Raw genomic sequence first — 12898 nt, forward strand, 5'->3', positions numbered from 1 at the left:
CTTAGTTTGGTAATTTCAGAATTAGTGCTATTTGAATGCTGAGTTCATTTTTTTTTATAAAAGGCGTTAGCGGATTAATATTATTATTTAGTTTATTTTCTTAGTGACAAGAATTTCCCCGTGGGTGTTAATCATATGACGTCAAGGAGCAAATTAGTGTCAGTTTTGGAACTGTGTATAAGTTTTGCATATTATATATTCGAAATCTAAATACGTTAAAAAAATCTCTAATTTCCAGGTGGCTTAGATGTTGTGTACAACATGGCTGCTGCCATTGATGGCGAGGAGCGTTATCATGTCAATCGTGGAAATGAGGTATTTTATCGAAATATGTATTTATATATTTTAATATTCGATAACGAAGATTATATGGGCAAGTTGTAAAAGTGTGAACTGATAACTTTAAAAAAAAATAACAATATTAAATTGTTTTTATTATTTCAATTGGATACTTAAAATGGTATGTAAAGTTTTAGTTTCGGTTATTGGCAACCAAAACAACTTATTTTATTATCATCACAGATTTAATGTTAACAGTTTTATGTGCACCATTCAATTTTCTATTGGGATTTTTGTGATACGCTACAGCGTACTGTTCGATGAAATGTGTAACAGCTTGTAGCTGTAAAACTAACCGGCATATGTCAGAGCTGATAGTTGACTTAGTAATTTTAAAATTGGTTAAATAGCAAACCAGTAACAGGTCCAATGCCGCGTGGTTATTTGTGAACCCAGGTTAACTTCCATATTGGTAATTTTTGAGGAAAGTGTTCGGTAAATGGTAGAAAGCTGTTAAATTCTTTACAAAAATTTCTTCTTTCAGAAGCAAACCCAGCTGTCAGCAACTACATAAAAATATGTTGCATACGCAGCGTTAATTTAAATTTAAAACCACATGTAATTCAGGCATGGATTCGGGACTCGAATCCACAGCCTTTTACCACCTGGGCCAACCAGGCTAGCAATTTAATTTTTTTTTTTTTTTCCACTAGAGATCAGGCCAGTACAATAACTGTTGATCAAATCATTGTCTCTTTGGCATACTGTTTGAAATGTAGTATAGCTTGTTTCTGTATATAAATGTGTATACTCCAGATGATCTTAATATGAATGTCAAAATGTCAGGAAGTTAAAGTAATTATTTCTAACATGGCTGTAGTCTCCATAATTTAAAAAATGAATGCCTATATGGGTTATGTACAACGCTGCCACTTGTACATGAAGCTTCTTATGTCCTCCACATATCTTCTTTTCTTGGTTGCAAAATACCTCTTATCCACTGACCAGAGACGTAGCTGCAGAGGGGACGGTTCGCCCCAGGTTGCTCTTTGAACTTTTGCAGCTAATTCTAAAATACAGTCTCAAGAACTCAGTTCCAAATATTGTAATGCTACTGCAAATTTTCCTCACAATTGCTGTAAGTGTTGTTAGCAGTGAGAAGATTTCTAAAAAAATTGATTAAGAATTACCTACATTACTATGAAATAGACTTTGCCAATGTCATCAATGATTTTGCTAACAGAAAAGCACGAAAAATAACATTTTAGAATGTTGAAATTAAAGTTTTACTTCTAAAATAAACATAGTTTTTAATTTGTTTCCCTAAACATCAATTTGACTTTTTGTGGTATTTGTGGTGTGTATTGAGAGGGGCGGCAAAAGCTCTAGCTACACCACTGCAACTGACTTATCTGAAATAAATCCTGTAGAGAAGGGTCATATGTGTCATTAACAAATCATTTAGAATAATTCCTTTATGAACTCAAGTTTCCTTTTATGATATTCATTTGACTAAAATCTTGCTCACCTGAAGTACTTGCTGGTAATGTCCAACCACATAAGCGAGAACTGTCATTGGCAAACTGCCAAGAAGAGTCGATTCATGCTGAAGGGGAGAAAGAAATGAAGGACATACGAATTGGTCACCGACACGCGAAATCACGTGCTTTATACGTAAAATTTTCCAACTGTTATACAAGCAAAATAGTTAACACTTTAAAAACTACAATGATCATTTAATTTTCCGACATGTAATAATAAACACTCATCCCACAATATGGATTGATTACTCTATTATTGGAATGGATTCTTCTTCTTTTGACATGCGCAGAAGTGTCGAAGGGTCTTGTATCTGTGGGTTATACCCAGTATCTATTATATTGGGTATAATTTCAAGCCCATTTTGAGAGAAATAGAAATCTTCTCTTACATCTTATTGTTCCTTTGGAAAGATCTGGTATGTTTAAATGCTTCCCTACAAATTTGAACTATAATTCTCTTTCATGAAACTGTTTCTTCATTTTCATAAAAAAATATTTACTGAAATATTTTGCTGGAAATCTTCCAGATCTTCAGGCTAGGTTTATAAATGTATCAAATACTGAGACAGCTTTAGCAATTTATGATTTTTTCATCAAATATTTTTATTTAATACACATAAAAAAAAAAACATTATTCCTTTATTCATTCAACATTCAAATAACTTTCGGCTTACATTAGCTGAATACCTTGTATGCACATAGACTATTTGCACTACCTTTTTTCACAAAGTGTGAAGCTGAAAATTGTTTTTTCACAAAGTGTGAAGCTTCTCTCATTCTTTTAGCACATTTATGATAATGTCTATGTAGTTTGCGTGATTTTTCAAAAAAAAGTTTCCTTTCCCCGTTGACTATTTCCTCCAAACTCATGGCCACAACACAGTAGTTAGCAAGTGTAGCTGTTGCTCCCACTCCATTAAACACCTACTGTATTGAATGAAAATACTTTAACACGTGGCTGCTATTTCCCAGTTCTTTCAGTCTTTTTGCTGAATTTTGGTAAAAGATATATATCTCTTTGAGAGTATCTTCATCTGTAGTAACCTTTAGAAATGAGCTAATAGTATAAAGAGACTAACATATTAAATTAATTACATAATGTGCTATCTCTTGGTTGTAAATAAAACTCTTTTAATAAATTCATTCTCAGCTGCTCATGATCAAATAACTTGACAATGGATGATGTTTTAAAATGAAAAAAAATGCAGTAATATATTTCAGCACTTAAAAATGAGGCTAAAAATTCACTTTCTGCTTGTATCTGCTAACTCTCCCAAGGCGTATGGGCAAGCAGATTTCTGAAGTCCTGCATACTATTACATTTCATTATATATATTTATAATATGTTGGAATAGCAAGTACTATTACATATTATTATATATATTTATAATATGTTGGAATAGCAAGTACTATTACATTTTATTATATATATTCATAATATGTTGGAATAGCAAGTACAGTTCCAGTACATCATTCAATGTTCACTGAATACTGAATATGAAATAAGATGGATGTAATTGCATTCTCGTGTACAGCCTTAAATGGAAAAAAATTCTTTTGTTAAAATTGATCATCTCTAGTGCTTTTGATTTTGACCAAAAAAATATGTATGAAAATGTTTATATGCATCAAAAAAATTTGACCATCATCACACACATTTTTGCTTCTGTATGTACTTTGATAATTATAAATGTGAAATCATTAAATCTAAGAGTATTTGGTTTTAATTTTATTTATATGATTATAATGGCATAGACAGGAAGTTTTTTTTTCAGTGTCAAGGCCTTCTAGTTAAATGTTTTTGTTTTCTTTTTATTTCTTTTTGATGTACGGCTACACCCAGTTGGTTATGGTATGAAAAGCTCCAGTAATTTTGCAGTCTTAATTTTCTGGCAATGCCAGTTTGTGATTCTCTAGATTAAGGCTTTGCTTTTATGTTTTAGGAATTAAGAAGTGAACCATTAGATAGGTTACGATTGGATGTTACAACTAAACAAGGAAAGGCCAAGAGAGTTTCTGGTTTGGTAAGTTTTTAATATTAAAATTTAATACTAGTCAGACATTTATGAATCATGAATTAAACTGGTGTGGATTTTTAATGGTTGTTGTAAAAGCAGAATTCAAAATCACCATTCTGATTAAAGGTGTTTCAGAACACATAGCTAGTTGTTTAAAAATACACCTAGGTGGTTTAAAATATATAATATTAATAAAAGCTAGTAAAAGTTTTTAGTTATTAAAGATTCTGTGCTCTCTCTCTCCTATTGTGGTGTGCACTGCTTATGTAGTATTCCTTATTTTAGATATACTGATAAAATTTCAAGTATCTATTTTAAAGAATAGATTAAATTAGATTCCAAAGAATAGATGGTCATGACTACTAATCTAACTACTAACATGATTCTGACTATCTTCAACCTGATTAACAAACTTTTGTCCAAAGTGCATCTTGTCTGTTAATTAGTAGTTATCTTGCGGAACTCGCAGCTGATCTGACAGATACAAACAAATTGTTTTAATATAAATATTCTTACACATATCCAGTTATAGCTTGGAGGTCACGAGTAGCTGTGCATTCATATGTTATGAGTGATATTCCGCACTGTTTTTTTGCTGTCAGTTTGGTTTAACACATGTTATATAAAGGTTTGTGATATTTGACAGCAAATTGTATCTGAGAGATACCACGACCTCTGATGTCAGTATAGTATGGTTTAGTTTTTTTTTTTTTTTTTTATTCTTTGTTCAGTAATTTCTAGATTGTAACTGAAAATAAATAAACCATCATGTATTACTGAAATAGAGAGCCGAAGGCTTATTTATCATACATCTCCTCTAGGAGACGTACTTTACATTATGGAAAATACTAAGGAAAGTGGTCTGGAGCTTACTTCACCTTTACTACAAGTTGCCCATAGGGTTGCTTATGCTTGCATCCACCGAAACTTTTAGTTTCTATATATTCAGCACAAAACTCTTGCAGTTTGTATATTCATCTATGAAAAATGTTGGATTCAGTATCCACTTAATTTGTACCATCATGTATTATATTTGCAGTGTTTTTTCTTTGTTTTATTGCTTGTTTGCCAAGGTCTGGAGAGTCATTTTGCTTTGTTAAAATTGATGATACTATATGATTTATATACTTAATTAGTTAATTTACTTATTCTTATATTATATTTAAACCTAAATCTATCCTTTCTTACTTAAACCTTCTTCTATCAAAATCCTACCAGCTGCTCTATAGTTATATATTTATCTTTCGTTATTTATTCTTTCTTCTCTTACTTTAATCTTATTTTTATATCTAGGATTGTATCCTCTTCGGATACTGGCAAATTTATATTTTGCTGCACCAGCCAGTATCCTATAGCAGAAAAGATCCTTGCTCAGGGATACAATACTAGAGTCTGAAGATTACCTACACAGTATCTTGTTTTTACTGCCATATAGATTCAGATTATTGCAGTTGTGAACCTAAATCTATATTTTATATTCACTCTCTAAATCCTTCCTGCCAAAATAGGTTCTATTTTTATAAGTGGTAATTTGGAATCATAATCAGGCATGACTCAGTTTCGGGTAAATATGACATGTTTATTGGAATATCTAATACACAATACAAACTCATACACTTAATTATGCTCAATACTAAATAAAACTCAAACTAAGAGATTAACACATTCAAACTAATTAAATATTACAAGGCAAGCTAAACACAGTAATTACACATTGGGATATAAAGTAAATGATATTAAGTTAAGCAAATTCCCTTCAGTAGTATTACTCGTAAGAACAAAGCTAACAACCATTCAAATGTTACTGAGATACTAAATTCTACTTTTCTTATCGGATCAAGTTAATCCTATCACATACAAATTAGAAAAGATCTCTTCTAAACAATTCTTCTTACTTACAAACAAGGTTAACTTTCTAGGTAGAGACTGTTCACAGAGTTCCTTAATTTTCTAAATTTCACAATCATAAACAATCTTCTTTCTTCTAATGAACATTCACACAAAATTAGAGCAATTACACCTTACCGACGTTTTCCGTGTCATTCTGCCCCACGTGTTTGTCTGGATATTTCTCATCTATGTTGGCTGTCTATATGCCAACGTAGGGGTTACGCTATCTTCATTCTTTCTGCCGGAGGTGGACTCAAAATCTTTGCGTTTCAGGAACAATTCGATGGGGCTTTTCAGTGACGGCTTAATTCTGTTAGGACTGGAATTTTTACCCTCAGCTTTGCATAGAATCCAGCTTCATTTCTTTACGAACGCTCGCTGCCCGACATCACAGACTTCACCCCCCCCCCCCCCACGCGAAACTGCCCGCCAACTTCCGAACCACCCAACAGGAAAACGATATGACAAGAGATCAAGAGAATGCCTTGTGTTCCAGGCTCAACCCCCTTTTATACTCCTATAGAGTGCCCTCTTTTTCAGCCCCTTTTTGCACACGATCCTGGCTAATTTCACCCTTTGGCTTATCCTTCGTTTCTATGACCTGATATACTCGGATTTTCATGGAATACATGGTTACGTGATTAGCTAAAGCTACACGTGTACAGCGTACCACCAGCATCACGCTGTACACGTGTAGCTTTAGGCCTTCCAGGAATTAATACTTAACAGCTTTATGATGACTCACAATAGATTTTACATAGCTTAAGTAAGGCTTAAATTTAATTCACATTATCCCTCTTTTTTAAAGACATACAAAATGAAGTCTTAAATTAATCACAATAGCTTAAATATAAGGTGCTTAAATAAAGAATACAAATTTTTACATAAAGTGAGGAAGTTTCACTTTTAATTACAACTTTGTGTTTATTGATGAATTACAACTCTATGTTTGCAATTTTTTATATGTTAGACCCTAAATGAATGAATGAATTCTTTCCACGATTCTTTCATTTAGGATCTAACAGCTTGTTATCATAGAATTTATACCGATAAGAAAAAAACTAAAACTGTTCAAACGACTCTTGATACTTCTCTTAATAAAAAAATGCAGTAAATAATGTAGGTACAAGTATTTATTAAACATTTACTTTGCATTCATTTTTTATCTTTCCTAAAAGAGTACCATATAAAACAAATTATTAATACAGTAATCGATCATGGACGAATTGTAATTTTTACCATTGATTATTAGATTTGATTAACGCAACTTTGATATACGCGGTAACATCGAGGGATACCTGTGTGTGTATATATATATACACAGCTATGCCTGAAAAGTTATGATAAATACCTAGAACAAAAATTATTAAAGCAACTAATATAACCACAAGAAATAACATATCTTAAAACCTTTTAACCCCCATATTTCATCAAATTGTAATAATTTGTTCTTTTTCTTCTAGGATATTATTATTATTATTATTTGACATCTCCAGGGACTCCAAAGACTCATCGAGGGAGGGCACCTGCTCTACAACTCTGTCTCCACCAACTGACTGCAATTACACCAGCGCCATCTATCACCGACCACCACTAGTATTTCCACACACAATCACAAACATCCATGCCTGTGGCGGGATTCGCACACGCAGCCTTTTTGCTGGAGACGGATACGATAACCACTCGTATCTGCTCACATATATAAGAAGACACGTCAGAGGTTTTGAAGAAATTCAAAGACACAGAAGTGCAGGCTGTTATCAAGTTTTTTGTGCTGCAAGAAAAGTCCGTAACTGAGATTCACCAAACTTTAAGTGAGATTTTAGGGGACTGTGTCCCCTGCATATCCAACAGGTGCCAGCTAGGTGGTCAGGTTTAAAACTGGCATCCTGAGACAACAGATGCCCCCAGGTCAGGAAGACCTTCCACAGCGATCATGCCTGAAAATATCAATATAGTGCATGCCGTGATCTGTGATGATTGACAAATACCAGCCAAAAACATTGCATAGAATCTGAGGATATCCAGGGAATAGTTGGGATCATTATCCACCAACATCTGGACATGCAGAAGCTTTCAGCAAAGTCCCAAAATGTTTGAATGTCAACCAAAAGAGAAAATGTATGCTGTCATCTCAAGGGATTTTGGGTCATTTTGAGAAATCAGATGTAAAGTTTTAGTCTTGTATTGTTGATGAAACATGGTTTCCTCACTATGACCCAGAGATGAAACAATATACAGTGAATGGAGTGGAGACATAAAGGTTCTCCAAAGCCATTGTCTTTTGGTATATGGATTGTGTAATCCTCACCAAGGACCTCAAAAAAAAAAAAAAAAAAAAAAGGTGAACCTGGTACAGCAGTAGTTTATTCAACTACTCTGAAGGAACTGAAGGAGGTACTGAAGGAAAAATGCCACGGGAAACTAAACAGAGGGGCAAAGGCACACTGCTTTTGCAGGACAACGTACCTGCTCACACTGCTCATGAAATCTAACAGACAATACACAACCTGGGCTTTTACTGTGTGCCTCACCCATTCTATTTGCCAGACATGGTCCCATCTAACTATTTCCTATTCTTAAATTTAAAAAAACACTTGAAAGGAACATAATTTAATGCAAAATTTACCAAATTTACTGCAGATATGAAGTCATATCTGCAGCTGAGGATTGGTTTGTGCAACAAGGGAAGGACTTCTTTTCTCAGAGGATTACAGATGAGGGAGCAGCATTGTAACAATTGTATAACACTTAATGGGGAATATGTAGAATAATGTGCAAGTTACATGGTTCTACCTCAATTCCTTCATGGTGATTATCATAACTGTGACTGAGCACCACTAAACACTGTATTTCATGTTCAGATTGAAACATAAGATTATAGAATAATAAGTATTAGATAGATCAAACTGGGGGAAAAAAAATTATAGCACAATTTTGGGGAAAATTTCATAGCTATCTTCATTGCCCCTGTACTTATTACTGTGCTGAATTTATTGCCAAATGCTATGCTTGTTTTTCTTGGACATGTATTGCAGTGTCTTAACAGTTAAATAATTCACATACTATATATTACAGGCCTGCACAACTTGATTGTCTTTGAGGGCCAAACCCAACTTGGACCACCTGACCAAGGGCCAGATCACTTTGGACCTTGAATCTTAGACTAGTCCACTGCAGCTAAACTTAAGTAAATTTGTTAGTAGGTCTACAGTAAATACTAATTAATATGCATATTTAAATTTTTTAGAGAGTTAAAATTAAAATTGTAATCAAAATTATTTACAAACAGATATAGCTGCAAAATTTCTCAATAAAAACCTCTTAAACATAAACACAAAGTTTACTAATAATTTCACTGAGAATATCTCACTTATTCTCAGTGAAATATCAGTGACTGAATGTCACATTGTGACATTCAAAATGTCACAATGTGGCACATTGCATTTCTTTGTTTGCCACTATTTTATCAAAGTTTGGTGTCATGTTTTAAGTGGCCATTCTTAATATGGCCTCTAAATTGATATCACTTAAAGATGAACGCTGTTTGGTTTTGTTCAAGTCATGACCGAAAATGTTTGTTCACAAGTATATGTGCTCCCAAACATACAAAATACCTGGTAGGCAGTATTCAACAAACTTTTAAATTTATCCTGATCCAGAATAGAATAAAACTCTTGCAAAGTACTCTCCCTATGCTTGACCCAATAGTTTTCAGAACACTGGAGATCAAGGTAGATTCTGGAGTTTGACAGGTAGATTTCCTGCTTCAACAGAAAATGGATCCTCAATCACTTTTATGCAGACTTCGTCTTCATTACTCAATGCCATTCTTTTCTGAAACTCCTCACATAGAAGTGATATGTGCTTATATTTTCCACCCACCATTGAATGATATTATGATTGGATATCATTCAATGGAAACGCCTGAAACATTCTATGTTTCAAACCCCGAGCTCGAATATAGTTGACTAGAGCAAATACTACTTTAATCACATGATCAAACTGCAAAACCTTTGAACATAACACTTGCTGATGAATTAGGCAGTGAAATTTTGTCAGTGGTTTACCTGCATACTGTTCAATAAATGTTACAGCACCAACATTTTTTCCACACATAGATGGGGCACCATCAGTGCAAACTGCTACTAAATTCTTGAAATTTAAGGATAGTGTTTCATTACACACATCTTTACATTTTCTGCGATCCTTTCCTGTTGTTCTTCCTTGCATTGAACACAAACCAGCAAGCTCCTCTGTCACCTCAAAATTCTTATTAATGCCTCTTACATATATTAAAAGCTCTGTAGTATCTTTCACATCGGTTCTTTCATCCATAGGAAGTAAATAATAGACAAATTCATAGCTGATTTTTTTAGGTTATCTTTAAGATCCTCGGCAATATCAGCCACCCTGCGCTGAACAGTCATATGGGACAAACTGATATTTTCAAAATTATTTTTCTTATCAGGACACAATTCGGGAACGGCAATCATCAGACACTTTTTTATCAACTCTTCCTCAGTAAATGATTTGCCAGCTATTTTTTGTGATATTTTTAAGCTTACCTTTGTGGCAACTTCATCTGCAGATGTAACTTTTTTTTTTTAAAGGCTTGTTGCTCACGCTAAGGACTTTCAATAACTTTTGCTGCTTTTATTTGCTTTTCACTTGCATCCAACTTGCCAAGGTTAGGATGTTTCAATTCAAAATGACGTCTCAGATTGTACTCTTTTGGCACAGTGATAGATTCCTGGCAAACAATGCACGCTATTTTGTCCCTAAACAACATAAAAAAATATTTGTTTGTCTACTCAGGGTTAAATACTCTATGTTCCGAATCTATTTTACACTTTTTACTTAAGCTCATTGTGTCGAGATTGACAATATTAATTACAAAAAACTAATGATGAAAAACTCACAATAATGCAGGTTATGATAACAGTTATGTAATGTATTGTTCCAGCTACAACCAACCACTACACTGCCAAAGCAAGTCAAGGCATGGCCAACTTTGTGTAATACGATTCATTCTCGTTCATAGACATCAAGTCGTTATCACGGAGATGTAACTTTGAATTTCCCTGCAGCGACACAAATTTAATAATTTGTTATTAAATACTACATTGGGAATAACTCCAAATGCAATTTATTGTCAAGTTGAAAGAAACATGATTGTGACATTAATCGCATGAATGCAAACATGCAGAATCTTAGCAAAAATAATCAATGCTAGGAAAAAATCATCGAATTTCATATTCCCCCATATGATTAAATAATTTCAATCAGGCAGACGGGCCAAAATAAATAGCATTGTGGGCTGCATGTTGTGCAGACCTGATGTATAAGAAGACAAAAAATGATTCATTAATCATTGGTTGTTCAAAATATTTTAAACTTTTCATTTGTGTGACTTGATACTACTACTACTATTTCAAGTTCGAAGATGGAAAAATAATTTCACATCTAGTGTACGACAAGAAAGATCTTCATTAAAAAAAAAAAAATTGTTCTTTATTGTTAGATCAATAAATGTTTCATTGAACATATTGAAAATTTATAAGTAACAAATGATGCATTTTTTTTATTTTTTTATTTTATTTTATTTTTTTTTAGCATGTTGGATTTGTGGAAGAAAGAAAGTTTGTAATGTATAAACCTCCCCCTGTTATATCCGAATCCCAGAAACAAAGTGATGAATTTTTGGCATTATCAGCAGAGTGGCTTGAAAGGATGGGATTTCTAGAAGAGGATTTAAATTGGTTACTAAAATTACAACATCATAGGTATTTTTGTGTTTTATCACTGAGGATATGTAATTTAATCTCAAGTGTATGCATATCATTTTATGTTACATTGATAAAATTTTAGTGTCTCACTGAGTTTGAAGCTTTATTTTAGTCACCATAAGATGACAATCAAATCATAAAATATTACTCTTATTATTATTATTATTATTACATGGGCATTTCCATGGAGTCTGAATGCTTATTGCAGGAAGCCTACACAATTCCTATTGCTCTCCTTAAATCCATTCACTAACAACAACAACAACAACAAAAAAAAAAAACACTCATGACTACTTCTAGCAGATCATTCTACTCAATCAGTCTCCAAGCAAAATATCTAGGTCCTTATCTACTATGGTTATCAAGGGCCAACCATACTCTTACACAACTTCTGGGAGTTACCCCTTGTTCTGTATCTCATCCTATTATGTACCGGAAAGTTTCTTCTAGATCACTACTAAAACCACTTTAGTAATCTGTGTTTCTATTATATCTTCTCTTTTTTATAATCATCAAACTTTGTAACATATAAATTTTCACCTCATTGTCATAGAGAATTCTACAGTATAGTCATAATTTTGGTTCACTCAGCTCTTGATCTTCCTCCTTACCAAGAAAGAAAAGTGACAGTTTCTGTGCATAATGGTCCAAATGTGTTCATATCAAAGATATATAAAAAGGAATAGTATTTCCTCATCCTTATTTGTCACCATGTGTCTTAATATCTAAGCCATAGTTCCCTAACAGGTGGTTTGCAAACTCCCAGGGGTTCACAAAGATGTCACAGTGGATTCCCACTGAAAATTTATGTAATAGCTTCTGCTTAGATTTACATTGGGATATTTTTATAAACTGCAAGAGTTTAATATTAATTTATGCAGTTCAGTTCAAATTTATATTATCTTATCTAGTCAGACAAACTTCACTAAGCAGCAATTGTAGTAGCTGTTGTTGAGCCAAACTGTGTTGGATTTGAATGTTATTCAGTAATAAATTGTTTTTAATGCGAACCCACAGTATTTTTAAACTTTAAAAACTATTATAGACCATTGGTTGAAGACTAGAAGCATAAAAAAAACAGTTGATATACAATACAATTTAATGCATGTTCAAAATGTTGGCATGGAAAAGAATATTAAAAAGAAGAAATATTTATAAGAGGAAATATAGACCTTAAAAAACCTTTGAAGTTCATTCAGCTGGTCAAATCCAAATACTATGTGGTTGTTCAATATATTAGCATAAAAATTAATGTTAAAAAGAAGAAATATTGTAATGATTATATAAATTTGTGTTTTCATTTCTTGGAGATTAGGATTATCCATTTCTCAGTATATCATTTGCAGAGCTGTACATATCAATAGTAGTTTGAAACTTTTCT

At 33.0% G+C, this 12898-nt stretch overlaps 1 protein-coding gene across 1 annotated transcript in view; it reads left to right on the forward strand.

Moving 5' to 3' along the window:
• The window catches only part of LOC150105492 (activating signal cointegrator 1 complex subunit 2-like), a 277206-nt gene that overhangs the window by 41965 nt on the left and 222343 nt on the right, over positions 1–12898 (forward strand). The window contains exons 3-5 of the mRNA XM_090393972.1: positions 239–315; positions 3764–3844; positions 11345–11514. Of these exons, the coding sequence (XP_090250098.1) occupies positions 239–315; positions 3764–3844; positions 11345–11514 (328 nt within the window). The remainder of the gene's footprint in view (positions 1–238; positions 316–3763; positions 3845–11344; positions 11515–12898) is intronic.

The sequence above is a fragment of the Typopeltis vanoorti genome, chromosome 6 (assembly GCF_054136105.1).
Source record: "Typopeltis vanoorti isolate ZY-2024b chromosome 6, IOZ_Tvanoo_1.0, whole genome shotgun sequence".
Taxonomy (NCBI): Eukaryota; Metazoa; Arthropoda; class Arachnida; order Uropygi; family Thelyphonidae; genus Typopeltis; species Typopeltis vanoorti.